The sequence below is a fragment of the Doryrhamphus excisus genome, chromosome 14 (assembly GCF_030265055.1).
Source record: "Doryrhamphus excisus isolate RoL2022-K1 chromosome 14, RoL_Dexc_1.0, whole genome shotgun sequence".
Classification (NCBI taxonomy): Eukaryota; Metazoa; Chordata; class Actinopteri; order Syngnathiformes; family Syngnathidae; genus Doryrhamphus; species Doryrhamphus excisus.
The window spans coordinates 12,407,728-12,433,348 of record NC_080479.1 but is presented as its reverse complement, the minus strand read 5'-3'; the positions used below and the strand labels follow the sequence as shown (position 1 = coordinate 12,433,348).

Below are 25,621 nucleotides of genomic sequence, written 5' to 3'. Positions count from 1 at the left end.
AGCACATGCAGCATGGCGCACATGTGTTGCCTTTTAGAGCCCCTGGGAAGGGAGGCTTCCGCACGGCGCCGGGAGCTCCAGAAACCTCCTATTTTAAATATGACACATAGTTTTTTTTTCTTCAAGCGGATGCGACAATTCATAAGTCACGGTGTTGTTTTTACCTGAGCGAGTTAGAGGTGAAAGATCCACGGCCGTGACATTGGTTCCAATAGCGCCGCCCGGTGGTAAAACACTGTCCAGTCCACAATCCGTTTCTTGGCAGGCACACTGATTGGAGGTGGATAACCCACGCCAGGGAATCCTTTCCAGAAATGAAGTGCACACAAGCAAGAAGAAGAGGAGGTTTCTTCCCTTTCCTTCCTCTCGCTGTCGTGGCTCTCGCCTCCTTGGTAACACAGTTAATAACCTTGGGTCTCAGACGGTTTATTGCACTGCACTCCAATTGTACAAATGCTCCAGACCCTCAGACAGCTTTTATGGCAGCGTTGCCACGGCAACGGGGAGGATGTCCCGCAATTAGGGACAGAATTCCAGCGCGCAGTAAGGGATGCGCGCAAGGCAAGGCCGGACTACAGCAGGGAGAGGGACAACCATAAACTTCAGCCTCTCTCTCGCCAGCGTTTATGACCCTTTTGACTGTCATATATGAACGCCAATGCGCTGCGGCTAGCTGCCATAAACACAGCGATAACAACAGCAAATATGGCGACCATTCCCAAACATGAGAGCTGTTGGAACAAGGCTTTCCACAGTCAGCTTGGGACGTGACAGCAGGACACTCATAAGCACAGAATCGTGTTTAAAAATTTAAAAAAACCTGTGCAAATGGCCTGGTTTCCAACAATAATTACACTAATATCGGAATATAAACCATTCAATGTAAATACAATATGAAAAGACATGGAAACAGACACACAAAAGTCAAGTCTATACTTTAGGAATAAGGTGTGTCCCGATATACTGCATACAGGTGCATTATTAGTACTTCATTGATATTTAATTACAGGAGTTCAGATGCTGTAAGACTGGGTGGATGGGGGGGTCAACCAGCACTTTACAATATTATCTCACAATTTATGAAATACTGTTTTGTTTTTGCAGGTGGAATCAATCGTCGAAATTATTAAGAAACACATTCCTTAAATATTTCATTGTGTGTGTGTGTGTGTGTGTGTGTAGTGCGTATAAAATGTGAATAATTATTCACAAAAAAACGCAAACAAAGAGCACACATTCTCAATTTTGATATTTTCATTTCTTTTATTTGGAAATATAGTATAATACACAAGTGTTGCAGTATAACAAGCAGGAGATTCAATGCGTTGACCCTGACCGGCATCAATGAAATGGTATTTTTAATTAAAAAATATATATATTAATACCCAGATTGCGTGTGCGACTGCAGGAATCAGACGATTCCGAGTCAAGAAATGAACCAACAAAAAAACAGATGTTTATGCCTGTGTTTAGGGTGTGTATCTCTCCGGTTGACGAGCTTATGTCTGGTTAGCCCTGCAGTATTTACTAAAAAGTCTGCTAAAAATGCTAAGTAAATGCTAATTGTGGCTTTGAGGATATTACAGCTATAACTGGGTATAAATACGGCCTCCTCCGGAAGAAAAGAAAGGAATACGGTTTAACCTGCTTGTTATACAGACTGTGAAAAGAAAAGAAGATAGTAAACGAGTGGCTACAAAATAAATAGACACACAATAAAACATTACGTTACATTCTTATTCGTTTGGACACATGATTTGGTCGCACCAATGTCTGCACGGATTCACTTATTAACGCCTCCTAATGTGTGATTTCCAACATCATCAACAACAAAAATCTAATTACATTTTTTGATAACAAAATACACTGTTTCAGTCAGATTACAAACAACAAAAAAGCATGAATCACAATATTGCGCATAGGGTGGGTTTGCCTTTCGTCTCACACACGCAATACATCCAAAAATAAGAGCCTGAAAAGCCCAATAAAAGTCCATTGAAGCAAAGTCTTCATTCAAGCTCGTTATATTGGCCTTTTAGGTGTCTGAGAACTTGAAATTAACCACTGTTGTCTTTAGTGCTCCTGTCGCGGCCATTGTGGTGGTGCAGCAAGCATCACAGCCTGAGTCCGTCTCCAAAGACCTGTCTGGAACTAAAGCAGAGGGTTGGATGTGTAGTATTGCAATCTGTCTCTGTTGAGCTTCTTCTCCTTCATGCGACGGTTCTGGAACCAGATCTTCACTTGGCGATCGGTGAGGTTGAGCATCCGAGACAACTGCAGCCGTTTTTCCTTGTTAATGTAGACGCTGAAAAAGAATTCTCTCTCGAGTTCTCTGATTTGGTATTTGGAATACGGACACCTTTTCTTGCGGGTCCTTTGTCCATCTGGAAGGTTAGAATTGAGGGACATGATTAGCTAAAAATACAATTACAGCTAATTAAAAATAAATGTTGCATTATATCCTTAGGATGTTTTTTTCCTGTAATAACATTGCCAGTTGGCTTTGACCTTTTCTAGCAGGGCAGGAAGCAGCAGGCTAAATATAGTTAACTTAAGTGACTATTTGGTCAAAAAAAGGTATGATATATCCCAACACAAAAAGCTAGTATGACCTGACTGTCAGAGCAATGTGACACCACCACCCCCAACAATGCAAGAGGCAAATAGCTGCGTTATACAGCTCATGCTGTATCCATATACATTTTAGAATTAGAGGAAAAATAACCTCCACGTCCAAATTCAATAGCAGGCATGAGATGGTGCAGTTTATAAGAAAGTTGTGAAGGGGGGGGGTCTAAGGGCCCTCTATAAACATTATATGCTTATAAAACAGCATATAAAATGTTTAACAGCAGCGCTGAAGATTACAAAGTTTCTCTCATAAGCAAGGTGGCGACTTTAATGCATGCAATACTTACTGCTGCTGCCACTGCTGCTGGATTTCTCCTCATTGTTGCCGGAAGACAGCTCCGGGCTGCTCGTCTCCTCCCGGGGATCCTTGGCTTCAGAGTCCCGGCACGACGCCGCGTCCTCCGCAGCCGAGCCGGGCTGCTTGCTTTGCGTTTTGTCCCCCGTGTAGCCGTGAGCAACGGGGCTCTCCGACGGGGTGCCGTACGCCGTCTCGTAAAATTGGTCAAACGCTTGGGGAAGGACGCCATTTCTGCCCACGTTGCCGTAGAAATTGGAGGAACCGGCGGTGGAGTGATGGTGGTGGTGGTGGTGGTGGTAAGCGGCGGAAGCTGGGCTGCCTTTGCCGAACATGTCGCCCACGACGGCGGTCTGCGCCGACAGACAGTCCCGGTGCACCATGTCCTCCGCGCCGGGGTAGCACTGCGTCAAATTGCCCCGGTGCGGCCATTTACTTGAGGCGTCTATTGCTGCGTACTCCCTGAACGTCACCTCTCTGACAGGCTGAACCTGCGGAAGGTTCGACGAGTACGAGTACGTCATGGGCCGGGTGGACGGGCTCTGGGATAAAAAGGAAGGCAGCGCGGAGAAGTCGGTCCCCGCCGACACGTAGTAGGTGCAGCTGGGTAGATACATGTTCGATCCGACCGGAACCCTCTCGTCAAAATCCATCATGGCAGTCGTCCCTCTTCTATGCCTCGATGCTGGGCTCCGATTCGTCTATACCCGCCCTGAACATGGCTCTGCAGCGCCGTGCCTCTTGCCTCTTTGAAGCAAGTCCGCCAGGCAGAAATTTGGAGACGTAAGCTGACGTGGAGACCCATCTCCATCCACTCCACGGAGGCGGGGGTCACGTGACCACGCGGCAGAAATTGACAGATTTTCAACGAGTGTGTGTGTGTGTGTGTGTGTGTGTGTGTGCGCGCGCGTGTGTGTGTGTGCATGTGCGTGCAAGTGTGTGTGTGTGTGTGTGTGTGTGTGTTAAGCTTGACATTGGTAGTTTATAGCTATGCTGGACTGGGAATGAATTCCTTGAAATTGCAACCGCCATCACTCTATCATGATTTTGGAGAGATCACACCAATTTATCTTTAATAATATGCGAATTTACGTCACAATTGCTTCTGTACCACCTGTACAAAATGTGCATTTTAATACATTTGAGTCCTCCTCGTTGCATTTTTTGCATGCTTTAAATGACTGGAGCTTTTGCAATATAACCCGAATTGGAGGAAGGAGACGGTCAAGCTTATCTCCAAAGTCTGCTTTTAGAAATGTCTTAGTCATCAGCGTTTGGTGCTTTTACAACAGCAGCATTTGGCTCAGTGCGCATTTGGTTATCAGGGTCATGTTCAAAGTAGCGGCTAATGTTTCAACTGAAGGTGAAAATAAATATGGGAGGAAAAAAAGAGTCCACTTAAATGCAGTGTGTTATATTATTAGTCTTAAAATGTGTCTGTATTGTTTCATAGTTACAGTCCAGGGGAATGCATTTGCTGTATAATGGAAGCGAGGCCGTGTATTTTGTGAAAGTAATTGAATTCCAAATGTGTCGTCTTTGAAATGTTAGTGTGTTTGACTTCATCGTAACACGCAGGAATAAACCGCTCCATTTCTCGCAGCATGCTTGCACGCTGTTTCCCTTCCACTTTTACGCACGGCTATGTCTTGGAGTTTTTGCTGGAAATATTTATTAAAATATGCCTCCTCCAGTATATCAAAACAGCTTCCAGATGTTTTTAACTATAATATTTTTTTTACTGCTTTTCCATCAAAGTCTATGATAAGAAAAAGGGTTGCATTCTCACTATTGTTCTTTTTAAAGAAGTTTTTGTTTTATGGGATGAAGATTTTGAGAGGCGATTGGGTGTCCACGTTGTCTGTAATTTAATACAGAACTTTTATGGTGCGTTTGTATACAATTTCTGCTTTTATTTGGCGGGTATGTGACAGAGAATATACGCTGGGCGGCTGCTCCGAGGCCACCGTGGAGCTTGTTGTGGAGAGGCATGCAACCTGACTCTAATATGCTGTGAATGAGAGACTTGAGCTTGGATTAAGACCGCCGTGGCTGGCCGGGCCCCACAGACTGTGCCAACATTTGGGCTCCTGATGGCACATGTGAAACATAAGCTTAAAATATCACATGTACTTTTGCAACCGATGCCTTCGCGTGTGTTTTAACATGAGCGCGCCGCGTGGCCTTATGGCTTTTATTTTATTTGGATAAATTGCAAGAGGGGGGGAGAAACAAACAAAACAAATCTTTGGGACCAACACGCTCCGCCTCTAAGTCAGTCCAGACTAATTCTACGAGGTGTGCAGAGGCTTTTAAGCTCTAATTGAGCACAGGATGCACAGGAAAAGCAAAGGCAAGCTCTGCACAGACCTGCGTTTTTATAGCTGCTTTACTATTCTGCTGAGTTTCCCCCCTACAGCCAGACAGACACCACAAAACTGGCCAAGCATGATAGGAAGTCGCCACCTACACGGATTCAAAGTCAGCAACTTGAGGAACACAACAACGGTAAGATACACTTGCAACAATCACCGAGACTTCACTTGGGCTGCTTGATTTGACGGTGGAATAACACAACACAGACAAACAGCGTTGTTAAATTGCTTTAACCTTGAAAGGAAGTCTCTACGAGCATCATTCTTAGGAGATGTTTTTGGCAAGCAAAGTGCAGTCTGGCACTGGGAGAGCCCCTCAAAGCCAAAGCTTTGTCTGAACGGTCGACTTCAAGTTCGGGGGAGGGAAAAGAGGCACAAAGAGCAAAAGGGCCCACTGTGCCCCGGATGGAGGTCCTTTAATTGCTTTTACGCACGCTTTGGGTCACAAGATTGCACTATAAAGTCACTCAGCAACTTCAAACTGTAGAGGGAAATGGGAGTTATGCTAATATTGGAGATAAATTCCCAGTTTAAAGTTTGGATTTAAGTCGGGCCTGATCTTAAAACGGGAAAACGGACAACTTTATTAGGAAACTTAAAATAAGTTAAACTCACGGTAATATTGAACCAAATATAAATGACAAAATGTAAGAAAACGAAATATTTGGGTGTGGACATGTAGAAGATATGGTGAGAATGAATTATCAATAAAGACGTGGTACAATGGGTATAGGATTAAATCTACTCAGCTTCTTGAATTGTGCAAATGTCACTCATCAAGCACTTCTGGAACAAATAAAGCATACTACAGCAATAACATATCATCTTCCTTCCCATTGCCATCAAACCTTTCATTTCAACATCCCATTTGCACGTATACACTTAATACTTTAATGCACGTAATGTGTGCCCTAAATGTATATTTCCCCATAGTGTCCATCTGAATAGATATTTTGTTCTGGAGTACTGCAGGGGTGACCAAAGTGCGACCCAGGGGCAATTTGTAGACCTAAGCTTGTTTTTATTGGCCCTTGGCACATTGTGGGGGAAAAATAAACCAGCAAAAAAAGGAAAGAAAGACTTTATAAAGAGCAAAAACGTAAAAGTTGATAGTATTAATAACATAAAGCTTTGTGTTAATAAAATCAAAATATATAATCTTTTGACACCCCTAATGTTTTCTTGTTTCCTAAGTACTACAGTCACAATGTACAGGCAACAAATTCATTGTGTTAACATACTTGATCAATAAAGATCATTGTGAGTGTGATAGAAACTAGTGGTGAATGCTATTTTCCTCAGGGGGGGATGTTGTTGACACACGCACACACATTCAAACCATCCCAGCAGCGAGGAAAAGACACATTTGAACAGTCAACACGTTTCTCCAGCTCAAGCAAACACTGTGCACACATTTAACCATCTCAGCAGCCAGAAGAAAACACATTTAACCGTCAACATGTTTCCTAAGTCCAAACAAGCGCTTGATTTGCAGGAAAGGCATTGTGCGGTTTTTTTTTATCCTCCAGCCAAACAAGTCGACATATAGATGGCCCAATCCGAGTGCCATAAAGGCTTGTTAGACTACGAGTCAACAATTCATTGTGAGGAGGATCTGAGAGTACAGTTTAACGCCACGTCAGGTAGGCCTGTGGGCTGTAAAGCACACTCAATTGGCGCATTCAGTCGCCTTGCAAAAAAAGAGAGAAGCCTCCTGTAGCTTTGGTCCTTCAGTCGGAATAAAAAAAGAGCCAAAGTTTTTAGTGCTGCCTGTTTTTGTGTTCATTTTATGGCGAAAAAGGAAAGACTTCTAGTTTCCCAAACGGGAGTTATGTGTGCGTTATGATAAATTCGGAATAAAAACGGAAGGATGCTGAGTATGCGTAAAAGGGCCAGTACGCAGGCAACCAAAGTCTATTTTCCTTATATTGTTTTGCACATATAAACACTCATGCAGGTTTTTGAGAGTATAATTCCGTTTTTGAACTTGAATGATACACTGTCTGCAATGACGCCAGACTGGGAGTGTTAAAACCATTTGAGTGTAACAGGGTCAAAAACATTACAGCTCAGACTTTAGGAGCGGAAAAGACGACGAGAAAAAAAGGGGGAGAATATTAAAAATAAAACCATACCTGGTTCGAGGTGTATCTGATAACTTTTATCCTCCACAGGTGACAGAAACGTGAGGACCACACAGCAGCTTCGCTGGGAAAGTGACCAACTCCACGGTCAACGGGAGTACATCTTGACAAAACCACAGTGCAGCTGACGGATTGCATGCAGGGACACAATGGGCCAGGAAGACACAAGGAAATAAAGTAGAGTTTACTGCGACAATAAATGAAATAGCCAGACGTTATTCACACAAAGTGAATAAAAAAAGAACCACCGCACACTGCGTAGTGGTGCTTAACATTTAGTATAGAAGGAACATTCACAAATAAACACAATAACCGATCCATTGAAAGAGCGTTTATTTAAAATGACATTATTAACACTTCAAAGCAGTTAAGAAAAGCCTTCTATGCGTTGAATACACCTGAAACATATTTGAAGATATGGTGAACTGTTTCTATAGTGGAAATGAAAGCTGAAAGAGTAAACAGGGCTTTTAATGTGCGCACATATATAAAATAGAACGACGCCTCTCTGGTTGTTGTAAATGCTTTAAAAACTGCAGTACTGCATGGCTTTGCGTCCATATAATCAAACAATTTTCACATATAAGAAATAATGAAGTTTCATTTTGCTTAGTGGATTTTTAAGACGGTAAAATGCTCTTGGGAAATAAACACGTACGCTGTGTTGCCTTTAATGGGGTAAAGAAAAGACAAGCAGTGTGCATATCAGTAAGCGTTTATAGAAGTGGGAAAGGGTAATAAGATTGCGTTATAATTTAGATTTGTATCTCAATCTAAGGCAAATTAAATGGCCAATTATCCTTAACTGTTTGTCTTAATAGTTTTGTAGTTAATTATGACATGTATTTGTAGGAACAAATGAGCTAAACTATATGGGGGTGTTCTCCAGGCGTCATGTAGCTGTTTCTATTTGACTGCTGTCACCACGGTTTTGGACTGGGGTTTGTTGGGGGGGGATTTGAGAGATTACGGTTCAACCTTGAGCTGCCGAGCTGGACCAGATATTAGGGAATGTGTGTGTTTGTGTGTTTGTGTCCCAGGCCTTGCTTCCATTACTTGCAGACAGCGAAGGTCAATGTAAAGAGCACAATGCTTGGTGGTGTTGGCCTCGTCTGGGTCCCAGCACATCTGAGTTAGAGGCAGCTGACTGACTTACCGGGATGCTATGAGGTCACTGCACCGATTAAGCACCACGCCACCCCCTTTAAAAACTACATGAGGTTAAAATTAACTAGATATAAAAGTCATCTAATTAGAATGGTGAAAACACATTAAGATCGAGTCACAGCTTCTAAAGGTTCACTTGCAGATTTAGTAGAGAAACATATATATATATATATTTAAAGATACTTAGCTAATGTTCACCGTCTATTTGCATTTAAGTTAAATGACGCATGGAAGTACTGGTGACTTGTGCGTAAAAGCAAGGTCAAGCCAAGCTCTGCAATTCCCTCTTTGTCCTTAGGGAGGCAGCAGAAGTCCATTTTTGTGTGCAGCTCAAGTCAAATGGCGTCTAAGGGGTTGGAAAGAGCTCAGGTTCAAGCAGGTAATGTAAAAAATGCATTAAAGGTACACACACGTTCATATGCTGAAAAATCTCATGGTTTCATTCATTTTACAAAATGACTTCACACCAAGTTGAATGGTAATTCAATGCTAGTGCTAGCAATACAGATGGATGTATTCTTTCGTATTTCAATTCTCATTGGTCACTGCTTTAATGTGTGACGTTAGATTTGGGCATCTCGGGGATATTTCTGCACCACGAGCCAGCAATCCTCAATGGGCGGTCCCATTCATGAACGCCTCACATGCTCAGGCGGCAGGCGGAGCTTAGTGCTCGTCGCCATGTTCAATTTCAGCTAAGGGGGAGGGACTTAATGTGTTTTGATCCTCAAGTCAGCCAACCAGAATGCACTGTGCTCCTTTGCGACCAATAGACTTCCAACCTTTCGTCACGGCAGCTAAAACCCGAGTGAAGCTTCCGCAGTGCTCTTTCTGCGCATGTCACACCATAAAAGAATGCACCACGAGCGCGCATAGTGTTGTTGACGTCACAACGTGACAGCGCCGGGCACGCCGACGCAACGTCTCGTGGGTCCCTCGTGCCTCAAGTGATAAGCACGAGCTAGTAGTGTACAATGTAGTGGCACGAATGTATTATTGATTTACTTTTTACAAGTAAAGCAAATTTCTCGTTGAACAATATTGACTGAGACATGATACTCCAAAACAAAATAGACTAGCCTGGTTTTTAGACAGTTTTTAGGCTGAAAGGAAACCCTAAAACAACCACATTATTGAGGACAAAAATGACTATATTTTCATTCTCAATGGACTGCAGCATCCTAAGGTACTAATTCCAAATAACTAAGACGTGTGTGCACAATTCAGGTTAGCACACGCAGTACCGCCTGCCTCAAACGCGATATAGTTTTCAACAAATTTAGTTAGCCTGTCATGGAGCGTCATTTGGCTGCCAGTGAGGATGACTCACTGATGAATGAAGCCAAAGCAAACATGCGTGATGAGCTGCTCTTCTAATTACACTTAGTCACTTCTGAATGGACAAAATACATTCCCTTAGATCGCTATCTCGATTTCGTGGCGTCAAACTGGCGTGGGCCGATACCATTGTTTTTAAATATTAAACTAAATGACAAATTAAAAATATACAGTCGACTTTGCAATACATTGCAAAAAAACATAAACTGGACCTTTATATATTTTTTTGAAATTATAATTTAATAAAAACATACAATCCTTGCATAACCATCAACAATATGAATAATTAGTATAGCTTTACGCGCGGTAAAGCTGCACCGTGCAGGACAATGTCCTGTAAAAATAACTATATTACATTTTACCGTGTGAAATATTCAACATCCTGGACAACCAAACAATTTGTTTGCATAATATTTCCCTGTAAATACACACAAAATACCGTTGCCTGGAAGTATAACACGTGTATAAATGTATGCACATCAGTGCTTACAAATTGTTGCTTAAAAATATACCAATATCACGTATTTTGACAATAATTAGACTTGTGTATTTAAGTCAAGGGAAAATTAGATTTTTCTTTTAATGTCCGCAGTCACTGCATGCATTTTTGCATTGTCAACGACTGAGAAACATCACGTTTACTTACTATAGTTATTATTACTAAAAAAATTATATTTGTGTATGATAATATACAGTACGTTACGTACTATATAATGGCTAAAATAAAATCAGATATGACACGATAGAAATATATTATGTAGGCCGCACCATTGACCATCAACGGTTGAGAATGTTGGAGTTAGTCACAAAGTGGTCACTAGATGGCAGTGTTGGCCTACATTTCAGCACAAATCATTCTAGTCTCCATCAACCAATCACAAACATATGAACTAAATACACTACTATTTTTTTTAAAGATGGACGATTTTCTAATATTTATGTTCTAGCAATACATTTCAAGACGAAGTAATAACTCCAACCAAAACACCAATGACACGTTCACTTTGAAAGTGATGTTGCTGACAAGCATTTCAAATGATGCTATTTAATCCAAACATTTAAAATAGAAATCAGGACAAACAGTTAAGTTATTTATATATATATGTACACGTGGAAAGATAAGTTGTAATCAATACTGGATAGCCTATATTTAACCAGAGCCACATTTTATTGGGACGGACACACAATTAGCTTTAAAATCATGCTGGAATAGACTATATACAAACACATGAAAAGTCACACATTATTAAATGCCAAGCACGACATAAAGGAAGATTATCTGAGCATTATAGAATTGCACCATGAACATGGATATGAATGACAAGACATGCACTACAAGCTATAACGAGTATGAAAAAAGGAAAACAAAAGCCGTAGGGGAGATTAATATTTAACATTCCCAAGGTCCAAATCCGAAATACCGCTATTTCCTGTGGATCCTTGCATTTATCACTGTCGTTAAAGTTTCAGATAAAAAAAAAACGTGTAAGCTCGGTGGCGCACACCTTAGTGGGCAATCCTGCAGTTTAATGTTTTATATTACTCCTCATCAGACAATCTTTGAGGGGGGAGATGTTGGGTTCAGCATTTGGTTTTCCTCCAAAAAGTCCAGGAAATAAAATATTGCGGTTCCATTACAATCCAGTGTTTGTGTGTGTGCGTGTATATGAATATGTGTGTGTGTGTGTTGAGGGGGGGGACTAGCTGATGGGTTTCAATTTGTTGACAATTTTCTTCTCCTTGACGCGTCTGTTCTGAAACCATATAGTGACCTGTCGTTCAGACAGGTTGGTCTGGGCTGATATCCTTCTCCTTTTGTCCTTGGTGATAAATTTATTGGCGGCGTATTCCCTCTCCAGTTCCTTCAGCTGCACCTTCGTGTACGGGACACGCTTCTTCCTCCCACGCCTGTACGAGCTGGAGTCGCCCCCTACGTGGGTCACCGCGTCTGCATCATCGGAGAGAAGGTTGAGTTTTGAGGTAGCGCTCATGTAAATCACAGTTATAGGCTGAGAATGAAGTCAATTAGAATTGTGCTCATTTTAGCAAAAATTGTGAAATGCATCACTACGGAAATAGCTTCAATTATAATAGTTGTAGCCTTATATCCTTAATATCTGCTACAATTATTTCAACTCATCTCATAAGCAGTATAATCTTCTTTCTGGTGGTTGACAACATTCCAAGCGGATATAACCACAACACAAAAAAAAGCTGGTGGAAAGATTTCCTACCTGGAAGGGAGGACTTCCACATGTGCCCAGACTGGGGCTGGTCCTTGGCGCAGTAAACTTGACTGTTCCACCCGCTGGGGGCCAGGCTCCACGGCTGGTAGCTCTCCACCGGCAGTAAGGGCTCATGTCTGGCCTCGGAAGGCGCACCGATTGTAGGCACTACGGGGACGTCCAGGTAACTGGGCACATGTTGATACGGACCGGACGGGTAGGTGGGGTAAAAGGCGAATTCCTTTGCCCGCGAGGTGAAGTCGTCCCCAGGGGCAGACGTGTCCATATATTTCTCCCCATACGCGGAGGGGGGTTGAGCCCCGCACGATTTGATACCGCCGTGGTGCGCCATTCTGCACGGGTAATAGCCGCTACCGAAATAGCCATAAGGCAACGAGGCGCTGGAGGAATTCTGCGAGGCCGAACACGGACTGCACTGCTTCACCGGCTCGCCCACCCCTGATGTGGGCACGTCGCTGGAAGGGTACGCCGTGCTGGGTGCCAGGGAGGCCGGGTGAGCCATCAGATTCCTGCACTGGCTGGCTGCAAAGTTGCCACCCGCGAAACCCTCCATGTTCTTGCTCACTTCATCGGAACCGCCGCCGTTGTCGTAGAGGAACATCACCGAGGGGTCGAGCCAGCAGCGAGGACGGAGCAGCAGTGACGTTGTCATAGCACGCCGTCCAACATTGAGGCTTCTGGCTCTTTTTGAAAAAGCCCAGAGACTGAAAAAAAGAGCGATACTGGTTCCCAGAGTGTAAAGCCGTGACGCGCCACAGAGCTGCAAAACCGCGCTGTCATTGGTCGGCATGGAGACACGTGACTGCATATGCAAAGGCGGAACGGTAAACAGCCACACTAGAAATAATTAAATGGGGGGGAAATGCGGAGAAGTGAGGTGACTGCATAGACATCGCCGATCTTATTTTGTTCTTTTGTACATATAGAAACATAATACAGGGGTTTCCAAAGGGTGGGAAGGGGGTCTTATGTGAACAGCGACTCTTTGTACAGGATATTTGGCACCTTACAAAATTAGTAACGTAGCAAAAAAAGCTGAACTGTTGCTACAAACACAAAAAATGTACCAATACATAAAAATATCTCAGCATCGTTTGATTTTTCAGTATTTAGCAATCGTTGGAACAAGCTTGGACACCCCGCTACTGCTACTGCATCATATCGAGGATATTCATCCACATTGTGCCCACTGGGAGGGCTACAAAACACACAGTAGGCTTATATCCTTGAATCCATGTTGGATGACACCCATATTTACATGTACTTTATGCATGCGTGTCGCTTTAAAACTATGACTACATCTGCATATGCATTGGTGGACATTCAATTAACACGGACGACTGACTGATGGATAGAGATCTCAGACATGAAAACCAGAGACAACTGGTGTTTTAGGAGGACTATTGTGACCCAATGCAGGTTTTACGCTAAGCAAAGAGAGGGAGCAGGGGAGGTGGACGCGGCTGGAGGCCAAGGTCAAGTTGAAAGTTGCTGTCTCGCCGTCCAGGCTGAGGGCCATTCAAGCTTTGAAGGGACCGTCTGAGCTGGTTGAAAAGAGCGGAAGAAGGGTGAGAATTCCTGTCCCAATGAAAGCTATTGGAGGACATTAACTTTTACTGTCATTTTGTTTTCTCCACCAGCCAGCTCATTCTCACCAAATATAGTCTCAACGTTTCAGCGTCGCTTGGGCGGTGCGCGCTTTTCTATACTCTGGATTGGAAAGATGCACGAATTTATTTTTGGAGGTGTTTTTGTCAAATAGGTGTGAAAATGGTGGGAAGTTTGGAGAGAAGGGAAGGGGTGAAACGCGTCGTTTGAATGTGTGTGTCTGGTCTCTTTACGACCAATGCCTCTTCGTCTATGCTAGTTTGGGAGCTCATTTGCTTGACTTTCAAAATCTAACATTAACTTTTTGCATTGTGTTTTAAATTGTGCTTTAACTTTAAATGTCAAATGTTATAATGCCAAGTACACGGATTTGCTTTGTTTTTTTCTCCAACATAAATAGGTGTCCTCATCTACATTTCCTGCAAGAATAGAATTGAAAACTATAGTTAAACAAATGACGGGGTAGGTAATATTCCGAAATAAAACATGTCGGACTACTCTCAGAATGAGTTTTAAAACAACAATTTCAATGCCTTAACCTTTGTTTTCCTCTTAAAATAATACTTCTACATCATAAATTGGGTTCACATGACAATTGAATCAAATTGTATATTAACAAAATTGTGATTAGAAAAAGGTTGCATTGTATTAGTATATTACTTTTTTTTAACTTAGGGAAATATTTAACATATTGATATAATACGTTTTTAAATTCTACATGAAAATATGAGCTCGTTTTTGTGTGGAGGTGAGTGAGCAAAATAGCTATTTTCATTGAATTCATATGCACAAGATATTACTATAAGAATTAATTAGGAGTCTTCCAATGGCTCTGCCATGCTTAATTTGGCAACATCCCCTGACATGAATGCTTGCGACTACGTGTCATGGATTGGACGGGTCTTGGCGGTACCAGGAGATTGGAGGAAATGAATATCAACAACTTATGAGAGAGGGCGGGAGGAAGTGCAAGGCCTAACGTGTTGCTGACGCCAACATTTTTCAGGATTTTTCAAGCAAATCGAGAGGAAACAGCAGAATAGCACATGGCGTTTTTCATAAGCATTACATGTTGGAGCCATGGATTTAAATGCTGCTGTCACAACAATAGAGCACATGTGGCAAGTCCTGAGAGTAGACATCCCATAATACCGTTAACACACGTGTATAACAAGGACACACACACATACTATATATACTAGTATATACTAGTACTACTAGTATACTAGTAAATAGTAGTGATTTCAGTAGCGACCTCCATTCATCTACACAGGGTTGCACAATCATTAGGAACCGTACTACCAATGATTGTACAGGAGAATCGGTAATAGCATACAACATAGTAATAAAATGACAAACACATTCACTATGTCTTTATGACCTCCATATTGTGTGCAACCTATCAACAATAATACAAAAATATAGTGTGAAAAATCAGGGCACACACATGCGCTGTGTATTTTTTCTCTAAGTTAATAAATAATAACAATAAACGGATACACGCTGCGAAGATACTTGGAAATAATGCACTCTAAATTTACAAAAAAAAAACAAACGAGTAGGGGTCTAGCCTAAATACGTGATTGCCGAGGCCAGAGATACTGTGACGTAGGACATGGTTGGGCATTTTGGGATGACTATATAATCACAATATTAAAATATGAATTTCTTTGTAGCGGTAACGTCAATCATAATTTTAAATGATGTTATCTTACAATACATTTTTGACAGTGTTCTACTGTAAAGATACAAAACAGGCCCAAATAATAATGAAAAATACACTATTTAATTTGGAGTCAATTTTGGGGTTGAGCGCTTTTAGATGAGTTTTCTGTTTAAAGAGCAGGGAGAAAAATGTTGCTGGTTAATCGTGGAGACTTTTATTAAGGAATCGGCGTGCAGCTTGCTCCCATTGGACGCTTTTCTATAGTAAAACAAAAGGAAACATTGGCAAACGCAAAATTAGGCCATAAATGCGCTTTGTGTTACTAAAAAAAACTTGAAATATTTTTGATGTGTATTTATTAAAATACAATGCTGTGTATATGTTGACTATGTGTGTTCATACAAGTGCTACTATAAAATAACCCATTTTAGGAAGCAGCGTTTTATATGCTATTCTCTTCTTCAATTTCTTACAAGCCATCCACGGCCCTTTATCAAGACTGCTTAAAACTCCTTAAACATGGAGTATCCCGACATGTTCTTAATACAAAGTGCCGTTTAAAACAAGAGGAGGATACAGTAGGTCTGCTGGGGCAACGGATGGCGGCTTGGCTCTAAAATGAGAAACACGTTTGCAACCAGAGGGACTTGTAAATATCACCTTTCTCAAAATATGCCAGTCGGAAGAAGCTGGACTCTTGTGAAACGGTGGGGCTTTGCACCTGGTGTGTTACCCCTGCTACTGCATAACTGATGTTGTGCCCAGTATACCCTATGACGCCCCCCCCCCCACCTTTTTTTTGTTGGAGGTCTACCAACGGCACGGAGGTTACGGTATGGAGCTGCAGGGATGAGACGGCCCAAAGGCTTCCAGCTGTTACGACAGGGACGAGTTTGGTTCCAAGGTCAGCGAGTTAAGCCTCTACCAGAGCTGCGTCATCCATTTCAAGGCCAAGCTGAAGCAAGACAGACGGGAGGGGCCACAATCGTTTTATTTCCTTCCAGGTTCAGAAGCTTGTCTGAAAGGCGCAGCTCCTCCTCAGTAAGAAAAAAAGACAAAAATGCAACCATGTGCGCAATCCTACTGCGCACAGAATAACTGTGGATTGGATGACACACTGCGCAGACTCCAATGTCAAGTTCAAGTTTGGTTGGCTAATAAAAGCGAGGGGGTGCGTTAGCCACCCACCCCCTCTCGCTTGAGCTGCCACCACAATGAAGAAGCTAGCAAAACAGAGCTAATCTGCCATGAAGAATGGACCAACACTTCCTAACATGCATTAGTGAATCTCGCCCCGCAGTCAGCAAAGTCTCCAAACCCCTGCCGTCCTCCTACCCGCTATCTAAAACACACACAATATAAGTGACACTACTGTAAAGCAGCAAGGTCAAGGCGGTTGCGCAAGACCATCTGAAGGTGTTATCTCTGAAGGATCACAAGATCCCAATCTGCCCTCTCGACCAAGAACCATTGCATAAGCGAAACTTTACCATATTTCAAAGTGGAAATAACCTCTGACAGATCATCAAATGTATAATAGAACTAAATACAAAGTAAACACACCCCAATACAAGAGTAAGGTCCAAAATACAACCTTTAAAACATTAAGACTGCAAATGTTACACCTAGGAATATCACGTTTAACACATCCGAAAAAGATACAGCAGAGCTTATTTTATATCCCCTCTCCGGGTTTTTTTTCAATTGGGAAGGAAAAAGTAACAATTGACAAAAATTAGTAAAGAGTAATACATCATTAATACGATTAAGTTTTGATGAACACTCTCAGAAAGTTTCCAAAAGCTGCGTTAAATATTTGGTCAATATTTTGATGATATTATATAGCTAAATAAGGCCACCAAATATTGACATGCAGGAAGATACAGCGCAGCTATCATTATAAACTTTGCTTAAGTATATCACAACTAACAATGATTTGACGCAACACACTGCGGAAGAAGAGAAAAGAAAAGCCACACAGCTACTGTATACACAATAACAATAACTAGTGGCCAACAAGTTGTCATATGAATTTGCCAAAGTGAGAAACATCACAATAGCACACTTTCTCTGCCACCATTGTCAGGGTGAATGAGAATCCACCTTCAGTTGGGCTGACCTAAAAAAAAACTATTCCAGCGAGTGAGAATCCAGCAGCAGGAAGAAAGCTAAAAAAAAAAAAGCAGAGGTGTCCTCTTTTTTCCCCTTCATCCTTTCCAGGCCGGATGAAAGAGTTGGGGGGAGAAAGCCAAAGGAATTTCCCTGGCTTCTCAGCAGGCTGGCTGGCAGAGGGGGGGAAGGGAGGCTTGAAAGGGAGGCTTTTACCTGCATTGGACAGGCGAGGGCGCACAAAGACAGCAGAGGATGCTGCAGTTTGAACCTCCCCTCTTCCCTCTATGCATACACGCATGTAGCCGCAATGCAAATCTCTTTATGCCCTACAGCTGCAGATGACCAATCAGGACCCAAGTAGGAAGTGGTTGGAAAATAGCATGTATAGCATCTGCTCTCATGGAACATGTTACATTTTGGAATGGATTGGTGCTCTTTTATGTCAGGTGCCCTGAAGCTACATGTCACTAATTACAGTATGGAGCAACCTGGAGAAGGTATTTAGTAGTGACACCGTAATATATTATAGCTACATCAGTGGAAAGAAAAATCTACGACTAATAATACTGATAACGTTTTTTGAGCCTTTTCGCTTATTATAAAAAAATAAAAATACATGATAGCGTACCGGCTCCTCGCACCATTTGAGCTAGATGCTTAGAATTAAATGATATTATAATTCAGACTAAAAAGGGGCATAGACAACCAACATTATTATGCAACAGGCTAGAATTAGCGCTCTTTAAAGTACTTGCATTGTACTCTGGGTACATGCAAGCATTTTACTTTTACAAATGCGTAACAGATCAAATCAGAAGACGCAAATTTGTTGTAGTAGAAAATACAAAGCAGAGTCATTATTGCACTGACATACGAAAACTGGAAAAGCAGGACTCTTTCTGCTGGGGTGCTTCTTCCTGCCTGGGCTCTTAACGTTGAAAGACTTCAACGTCAAAGCGTCTCTTATCTAAAGTGACCTCAGGACTTGACCTTTAAGGACTTTACTTGACTCCACTTAAGGTAGTTGGGGGGGTGGGGGGGTTAGCACACACAGATGAGAGAAGGGGGGAAACTATAGGGGGGAAATTACGGTTCAATTAATAGCAAATAAATATAATGACGCAACATTGGTACAAAAAGTAAGGATTGTTATTTTAAAGCGAAATACATTGTTCGGTTTACATGCAACCGATCAATGCGTGACGTCATAGAGGGGCATTCTCCAGACTGGCCTATTAAGACTGACAGGTCGGGAGAGGGAGAAAGAGCGAGAGAGGGGGAGAGAGAGGGAGAGAGAGGGGGAGAGAGAGAGAGAGGGAGAGAAAGAGAGAGAGAGGGTAAATGGTGAACCCTCCCAAAGCTCCCTCTCCACACTCCTTTCTTGGGGTCAGACTAGATTGCCTCCCCTCATTTTCCACAAGTCTCTCCTCCTCCTCCTCCGCCTCTTCCAGACTCTACCCCGCCATCACACTCGCCCCCACAACCCTAAAAACTGTTACCGTGCACTTCTGTGGACGACTTCCACTTTACCAGGGACTCATTGTTTGGCTTTACTCGGCATGGAGAGCAGAGAGGAGATGGTGATGCAGACGCGCAAAAGCACCCCGGCTTTGGCTGAGGGCAGCCCGGGCAAAGGGTCGCAAAGGAAGCCGGACCAAAGGAGCTGTCTGAGTCCCTTCCCAAACGCGAGGACGGATGCTGTGATAGAGGAAATCGCCCGGAGGAGTATGTGCACGGATATGGGAGACAGGCACCGGAGGGATCCCCCCCTCAAAGACGCCAGCAGCTCGGACACAGAGTCTGACTTCTACGAGGAAATCGACGTGAGCTGCACCCCTGAAAGCATGGACTACCCTTCAGCTAAAGGTATAGAGTCTTTACAGTGGTTTGGATCACGCTATTATATTGACAGAATGCAAAGTGTGCAATGAGAGAATTGCAAAATATGATAAAAAGCATGATAAAATAGCTGCAATATGCTGCACTGTTTTTCTATCAATTCAGCGGTAAGACTGCAGAAACAATTGGTAAAAATTACAATGTCTGACGTCTGGGTGCAAACAACACCTGTCACATGTAAGATATTCAGATTCATACATTTTATCAGTAACTCAACTGGAGAATGTATTGATCAAGAAGAATCCTAAAAATGTCAACATTCATTCATTCAACATTCAAAATTAATAATAATGCAATCTTAAAGTATCTAAGATGTAAAAATTCGCTACTGCATGCCATGAGACATTTTAATATTGAAGAATAAAGACAAATGTGAAGACACCTATTGGTGCTATACATTGGTGAAATTAAACGCTTTGTGTTCACGTGACATTTAATTCTGTATTTTGGTCCACAGGTCGAAATGGAGATTCACCTGGTCTCCCAAGTGACTCTGGTTCGGACCCAGGTAAGGCCGTGCCAGGCCAAGGCTCTTTGTCCTACTCGGCGGATCAGATTCGGCGGTACCGGACCGCTTTCACCCGGGAGCAAATCGCACGGCTGGAGAAGGAATTCTACCGGGAGAACTACGTGTCCAGGCCACGGAGGTGCGAGCTGGCGGCAGCCTTGAATCTACCGGAGACGACCATAAAGGTGGGGGGAATCAGGGACAGTTTATTTGTACGTATATTATTTGGGGACTGGGCTTAAAAATACGAACAAAATCTATTTCAGCTGAGGGGTTGAATCTTGAGCATCAAACGCAAAAAATAAAAACAAATTCATGCAAAAGTCACAACAATTATTGTCAGTTGAAGTGAGCCTGTTATATTGTGGTTAATATTTGACCTTCTCTGTCTCCGGCTCCAGGTGTGGTTCCAGAACCGCAGGATGAAGGACAAACGCCAACGGCTGGCCATGACGTGGCCCCACCCGGCCGACCCAGCCTTCTACACCTACATGATGAGCCACGCTGCGGCCACGGGGAACCTGCCTTACCCCTTCCCATCTCACCTGCCGCTGCCCTACTACTCCCACCTGGGGGTGGGAGCCGGCTCCACTCCCACCCCTGCATCCCCTTTCCCCAACCCTTTGCGCTCCTTAGACAGTTTCCGGATGCTGCCTCACCCCTACCAGAGACCGGAACTCCTATGCGCCTTCAGGCACCCATCCTTGTACCAGAGTCCGGCTCATGGGCTCGGTCCAGGGGGAAGTCCGTGCTCTTGCTTGGCCTGTCACTCAGCTCCATCCAACGGTCTCTCATCCAGGGCCCCGGCCTCGGACTTCACCTGCGCCCCAAGCAGCAGGACTGATGCTTTTGTCACTTTCACGCCTTCCGTGCTCAGCAAATCTTCTCCCGTGACAGTGGACCAGAGGGAGGAGGTGCCTCTCACCAGATAAAATCTAAACTAACCTAATCCACGATGAGCATGAAGAATGAGGGGGGTCTTCAACTGGGACATTAGCACAATGATTACGTAATTACAACAACACATTTATGATTAATAATAATTTAAAAATCTGATTTCTAGTGCCCTACTTAAATATTTCTATCCCCAATTATATTTTTTAGGTTATCCGGTCCCCACACGCCAACACCCCCCACACAGTGTTAGTTATATGAGAATGATGCTCCCACAGTCTCATTCCAACAAGAAGGATTTGTTAACCGAGCTGGAGCCGTCTCATTATAGGCGGATCTCCACATATGAAATTACAGCGTGATGTATATGTAGGAGCTGGTGAATTCTGAGTGTGGAATTAATGATGAAACCAGCAAGCGGATGGTTGCTGCCACAAGGTAACAAGGCGCCAGGGGAGCGGATTACAAAGGAGAATGCAGGGAGGAAGATACAATGATAGAGAGAGGACAATCAAATATTAGAAAATAAGAATATTGATATTTGGTGGTTTCTCCCTCAACTTTACAAGAGCACATGAATGATTTTGTTGCACCACTTTAATGTATATTTATGTCTTTGTATTTGTTTTTATGTTATCAGGATGGGGTCTAGTTTGCAATAAACTCAAAAGTGAAGCAAAACAGTTTTTTTTCCTTTTTAAAGATTATTTTCCTCAGATGCGATATTGTTGGTTCAGCTATGAGATCTCCCTCTGCCAATAATAACCCTAATTTTCTTGGCAAGTGGTCGATGTCAGGAGCAGAATGCACCCTCATATCACCTGATGGGGGCCGCTAGATTGACCGTGACAGTTAAGTGGTCCCAGGGCTCCGTTAACGCCACTCATATTTTTTCTCCCCCGATTGCAACCGCTTAATAGACACGACGGAATGAGTTGGCTGGGAGATATTGGAGATGCAATGAGATCGATGGTGCAAGGAGGGCTTCGTCACTAATCAACAGCAGCTAAAATGGAGTGTATTTGTTGAGAAATAGCACATTAATATAAAATAACATTTACATAATGCGCTGGACAATGAGTGACGTCATGTAAAAATGTTTTCTTTAAACATCCTCATTTTTTTTGGGGGGGGGGGGGGGCGCATTTACATTTTTTGGTTTATTCAAAAACGTGTCCACCGAGAATGTTAGTCTAAACTACAAATAATAATAAATACAGACAGTGTTTATAAAAATGTATTCCGACTTTAGATCAGAGCTATTCAAACACAACGAAGAGGGACAGCATGTCCCTATATATAATTGACTTGAGTAACCACATTTTGATGTAAAATATGACTTTCAAACATTACACAAGTTAAAGTAAAAATAAAGGTACATTAATGAAAAAATAAGTTGCATCAAGTCCGTATTTGAAGCGAAATAAACAATGGACAGCATGCAGTCCATCATCTCTGCATGGTGAAAGTATAATTTTTTGCAAGAATATGGGAAGCTAGTTGTTTACTACCACTAGTACTTATATATTTTAATTGTAGTGCACTCTTCATCGAATCTCAAAGTGTAAAAAAAACAATAATTCAAAACAATCAAAGACGTGTACTTAAAATACTACAAATAATGTTAAAAAGCAACATAAGCTGCAGACTTTTCTAAAAAAAAAAAAAGGAATGTCTGAAAGAGTCCACCACTCCAGAAAAGCTAATCCAGCTTTGCTTGTCGTTGCCATTCGGCGTTTTTTCATTTCTGGTGTATCAAAAGCCATGGGATGGACTGAGTGAAAGTTTTGATGTTTCATCTTAAAAAGCCTTTTCTGCAATTTTGATACATGCATTTTTTGTTGTCCGGCTGCTGATAAAAGTTGAATTTGAATGAGTCTTTGAATGAGTCCAATAGCTTCCCCATTGTGATGCCTGATGAACGAACATCTTTTATTTGGGTAATATTTGGCGGGCCTAATGAAAAGCTGTGCAGTGGCGCACTTGGCCCGCGGGCCGCCAGTTCATTACCAATGTCCGCGCGCCCCTAACGAAGAGGCCAGTGCATATTGCAGAATCTCAACCTCTATGCACACAAATGACACTTTACGCTACATGCAAAAAAAGTCTGCGTACTCCTGATGCGTCCTAATCAGACAGTTCTGCAGCCATGCGTGTATAGCTCCGCCACCCCCCCCACCCCCACTCCAGGCAGCACCACCATCGGTCCGCACCCCTCCCACCTTCCATCTTGATTGATGGCCTTATTAACTGCAGTTCTTGTAAGTGTGACCACGCTGATTAAAATGCATATGTTTGGAATAATACACCGTTTAAGACGCGCGGGTCGTTGGAGATTTATGCAAACAATCAATGCTGTTTTATTTAAGCATGATATAGGGATACACGTCATACTTTACAGCATAATATAAATAAAAATAGACGATATTAGGTCGGTTTAAGATTCCAGCAGAATGATAAAGTGGAGCACATTGCAAGCCGTTAACGCATGCAGCCTTTGCAACAATGACATGCGACTGCAGAAACATTGCACTGAAACATACGATGGGGTGCACATATAGAGAGCAATCACATCAGCTTTAGCAAGTCCTATTATAAAGACAATTTGCTCATGGCTCCCCTGCTTCCACTATATTGCACAAAGCATTTGGATAGGGGCGGTGCAGTGCAGATGTCCAAAACCAACACACACACACACACTTTAAATTGGCTTACATCCTAATTTACAGGCCCTAGTCGTACAACGCAAAGGGCTGGCGAAGGCGTGCACGGCCCAATCACGCCATAATGATGATGAATGGGAGATTAATGCGCATACAAGCTAGACAATTTAGTCCTTCATCTGTTTAAATAGGCATCCAATATCATTTGGAAGCGCAGGTCACGTTAAATCAATGGGTGAAGGGAATGGAGGGGGGGGGGAGAAAGTCATTCTAAGTGGCGTCTTTATCAACATTATTTATGGGGCATATGTTACATAAAGCACAAACGTATACATATATATAAATTCAAGTGTAAAAGCGTAAAAAATCAGCACCAAAACCACAATGATAACGCTGTTTTTCAAAAGGCAAACAGTGCAGGCAGTTAGAGGCCGCACACCAAACAAATATGGTCGAGGCCTACTTGGAGCCAAAACTCACAAACAACCAACAACGCATTTATAAGCTCGAAAACACATTTCGACAACATGAATAGACTACTGTTCTTTCATTTGTATGCTTTGTTCGAATAAACACTCAATTAGGCATTCAAATGACGTCGAACCTTACCTTACGTAGTCGTTTCCGGGTTCAGTAGTAGTAATAATCCATCAAAATGTAATCTTCTTGTATCCATTGGCAAACAACTTCAGTTAAAAAATTAATTCCACCGAAACATTTCGTAGCAAAATTGTCGAATGAAAAATGGTTGAATTCAATGCAAAAAGTATAATCCGACATGGACATTTTGACAGATAAGCAGCAAACCAAATAACTGGGTTCTTACGGTTTTTATACTTCCCGCCAAACATACCTGGATCATACCACTTAGACAGGGGTGTATACCACTGCACAGCATACGATAAATACAACTTTCCCCTGTAACACACATATACAGCAGGTGGTATGATATTCTACAACGATAATGTAAAAGGAATATCATCACATTTTTAGCTTGAGTGGCATAAAAAACAGTACATTTATGTCAGAGGGAAATATTCCCCCTGTCCTTGTTAAGTATTGGTTTCTTCCTGGACTTTTTAAACAGGTGCAGGTCCATTTGCTTGGGTTTGGTCTCAGCACCTTGCTGCAAGTAATTGTTTTTTCATAAGCTGAACTGTTTTGTGAATATGAGCTACTGTTTTGTCTCCTCATGTTACTTAATTAAATCGACATTGGTAAATGGTAATGGTTTGTTCAAAACATTATGCATGATGAGTACAGTAATTTACAACCTGGGTGAACCTGAATGCAACACAAGTCTCAACAACTGAATATGTTCAGTGATATGTTTAGGTTCATTCAAATGCAATACACGTTTGTTATAGTTATGATAACAATGACCCATTACATGTTGCAATATTGTTAGAAAAATGATTTAATAAGCATTTTGTTTCATAAGACTTGATTTTATTTCATCGACCCATTTTTAGTCCAAAAATGTGCCTTGCAGTTCCCACAATGGACATACGTTAATGCAGCATTCTGGTGTTCACCTCGACTTGGGGGAAGCTCTTTCCAGTCAGGATGGTCATATAACACATGGGGTCATGGGTCAACCAAGTCCATTCATTGTCCTTTTAAAATGCAGGTGTATGTATACACTCTGCTGTGGGTACTTGGTGGTGTGAGGTGTACTCGCTGCCGCAGTGATGTATCCTCATTAAGCCCCTTGTCCTGTGACTGTCAGCAGCCTCCTGGCCCCGTCCTGGGGAACAAGGGTGTCCCCCTGCATGAGCCTGCTCTAACATCCACATTTTCCCCCAATTCCTGCATACATGGTGAAGATTCTGTAGAAGTAACAGCTAAAATGAGATCCATTTAATGGATCCATTAAAGGATGAATGCAAGCGTACTATGTCTTAAAAGAATGAATGGGAATTTAGAGCTAAAGTAAAACTCCCTTGTGTTTTTTCCACACAAATTTTAAATCTCAGATCAACCAGTTTAATTATTCCAAAGATGGGTAAGAAGCAAAGAAGTTATCATAGTATTTGTACACTTCATTATACACATAAGAACGGTACAAAATGTAA

The 25,621-nt window shown here is 42.3% G+C and overlaps 3 protein-coding genes across 4 annotated transcripts in view; 1 reads left to right on the top strand and 2 right to left on the bottom strand.

Annotated features, from left to right (window-relative positions):
- hoxa11a (homeobox A11a) overlaps positions 1–24,303 on the bottom strand; it is a 29,429-nt gene extending 5,126 nt beyond the window's left edge. Inside the window, exons 1-4 of one of the 2 annotated variants that reach the window (XM_058047830.1) lie at positions 24,156–24,303; positions 7,437–7,569; positions 2,919–3,673; positions 1,303–2,384 (exon numbers count right to left, since the gene is read on the bottom strand). In XM_058047830.1, coding sequence (XP_057903813.1) covers positions 2,152–2,384; positions 2,919–3,582 — 897 coding nt within the window. In that variant the 5' untranslated portion in view covers positions 3,583–3,673; positions 7,437–7,569; positions 24,156–24,303 and the 3' untranslated portion in view covers positions 1,303–2,151. Of the gene's footprint in view, positions 1–1,302; positions 2,385–2,918; positions 3,674–7,436; positions 7,570–24,155 lie in introns of those variants that run through there. The other variant, XM_058047829.1, reaches the window with a different exon arrangement.
- Positions 11,067–24,303, bottom strand: hoxa13a (homeobox A13a). Its single transcript, XM_058047828.1, has 3 exons — positions 24,156–24,303; positions 12,185–12,900; positions 11,067–11,898 (listed from the first exon to the last, which is right to left on the bottom strand). The coding sequence occupies exons 2-3, from the start codon at positions 12,846–12,848 to the stop codon at positions 11,651–11,653; spliced, it is 912 nt and encodes a 303-aa protein (XP_057903811.1). The 5' UTR covers positions 12,849–12,900; positions 24,156–24,303; the 3' UTR covers positions 11,067–11,650.
- On the top strand, positions 19,142–20,921 carry evx1 (even-skipped homeobox 1). The gene is made up of 3 exons (XM_058047824.1): positions 19,142–19,448; positions 19,939–20,174; positions 20,391–20,921. Exons 1-3 carry the CDS (start codon positions 19,142–19,144, stop codon positions 20,919–20,921), a joined length of 1,074 nt encoding a protein of 357 aa, XP_057903807.1.
- Positions 24,304–25,621: the final 1,318 nt, after the last annotated feature.

Coding starts and splice junctions, on each gene's coding strand:
- evx1 (XM_058047824.1), top strand. CDS start 19,142: ATGGAGAGCAGAGAGGAGATGGTGATGCAGACGCGCAAAAGCACCCCG. Junction 19,449..19,938: donor GGACTACCCTTCAGCTAAAG/GTATAGAGTCTT, acceptor TTTGGTCCACAG/GTCGAAATGGAGATTCACCT. Junction 20,175..20,390: donor TACCGGAGACGACCATAAAG/GTGGGGGGAATC, acceptor CTCCGGCTCCAG/GTGTGGTTCCAGAACCGCAG.
- hoxa13a (XM_058047828.1), bottom strand. CDS start 12,848: ATGACAACGTCACTGCTGCTCCGTCCTCGCTGCTGGCTCGACCCCTCG. Junction 11,899..12,184: donor GTGGAAGTCCTCCCTTCCAG/GTAGGAAATCTT, acceptor CCGATGATGCAG/ACGCGGTGACCCACGTAGGG.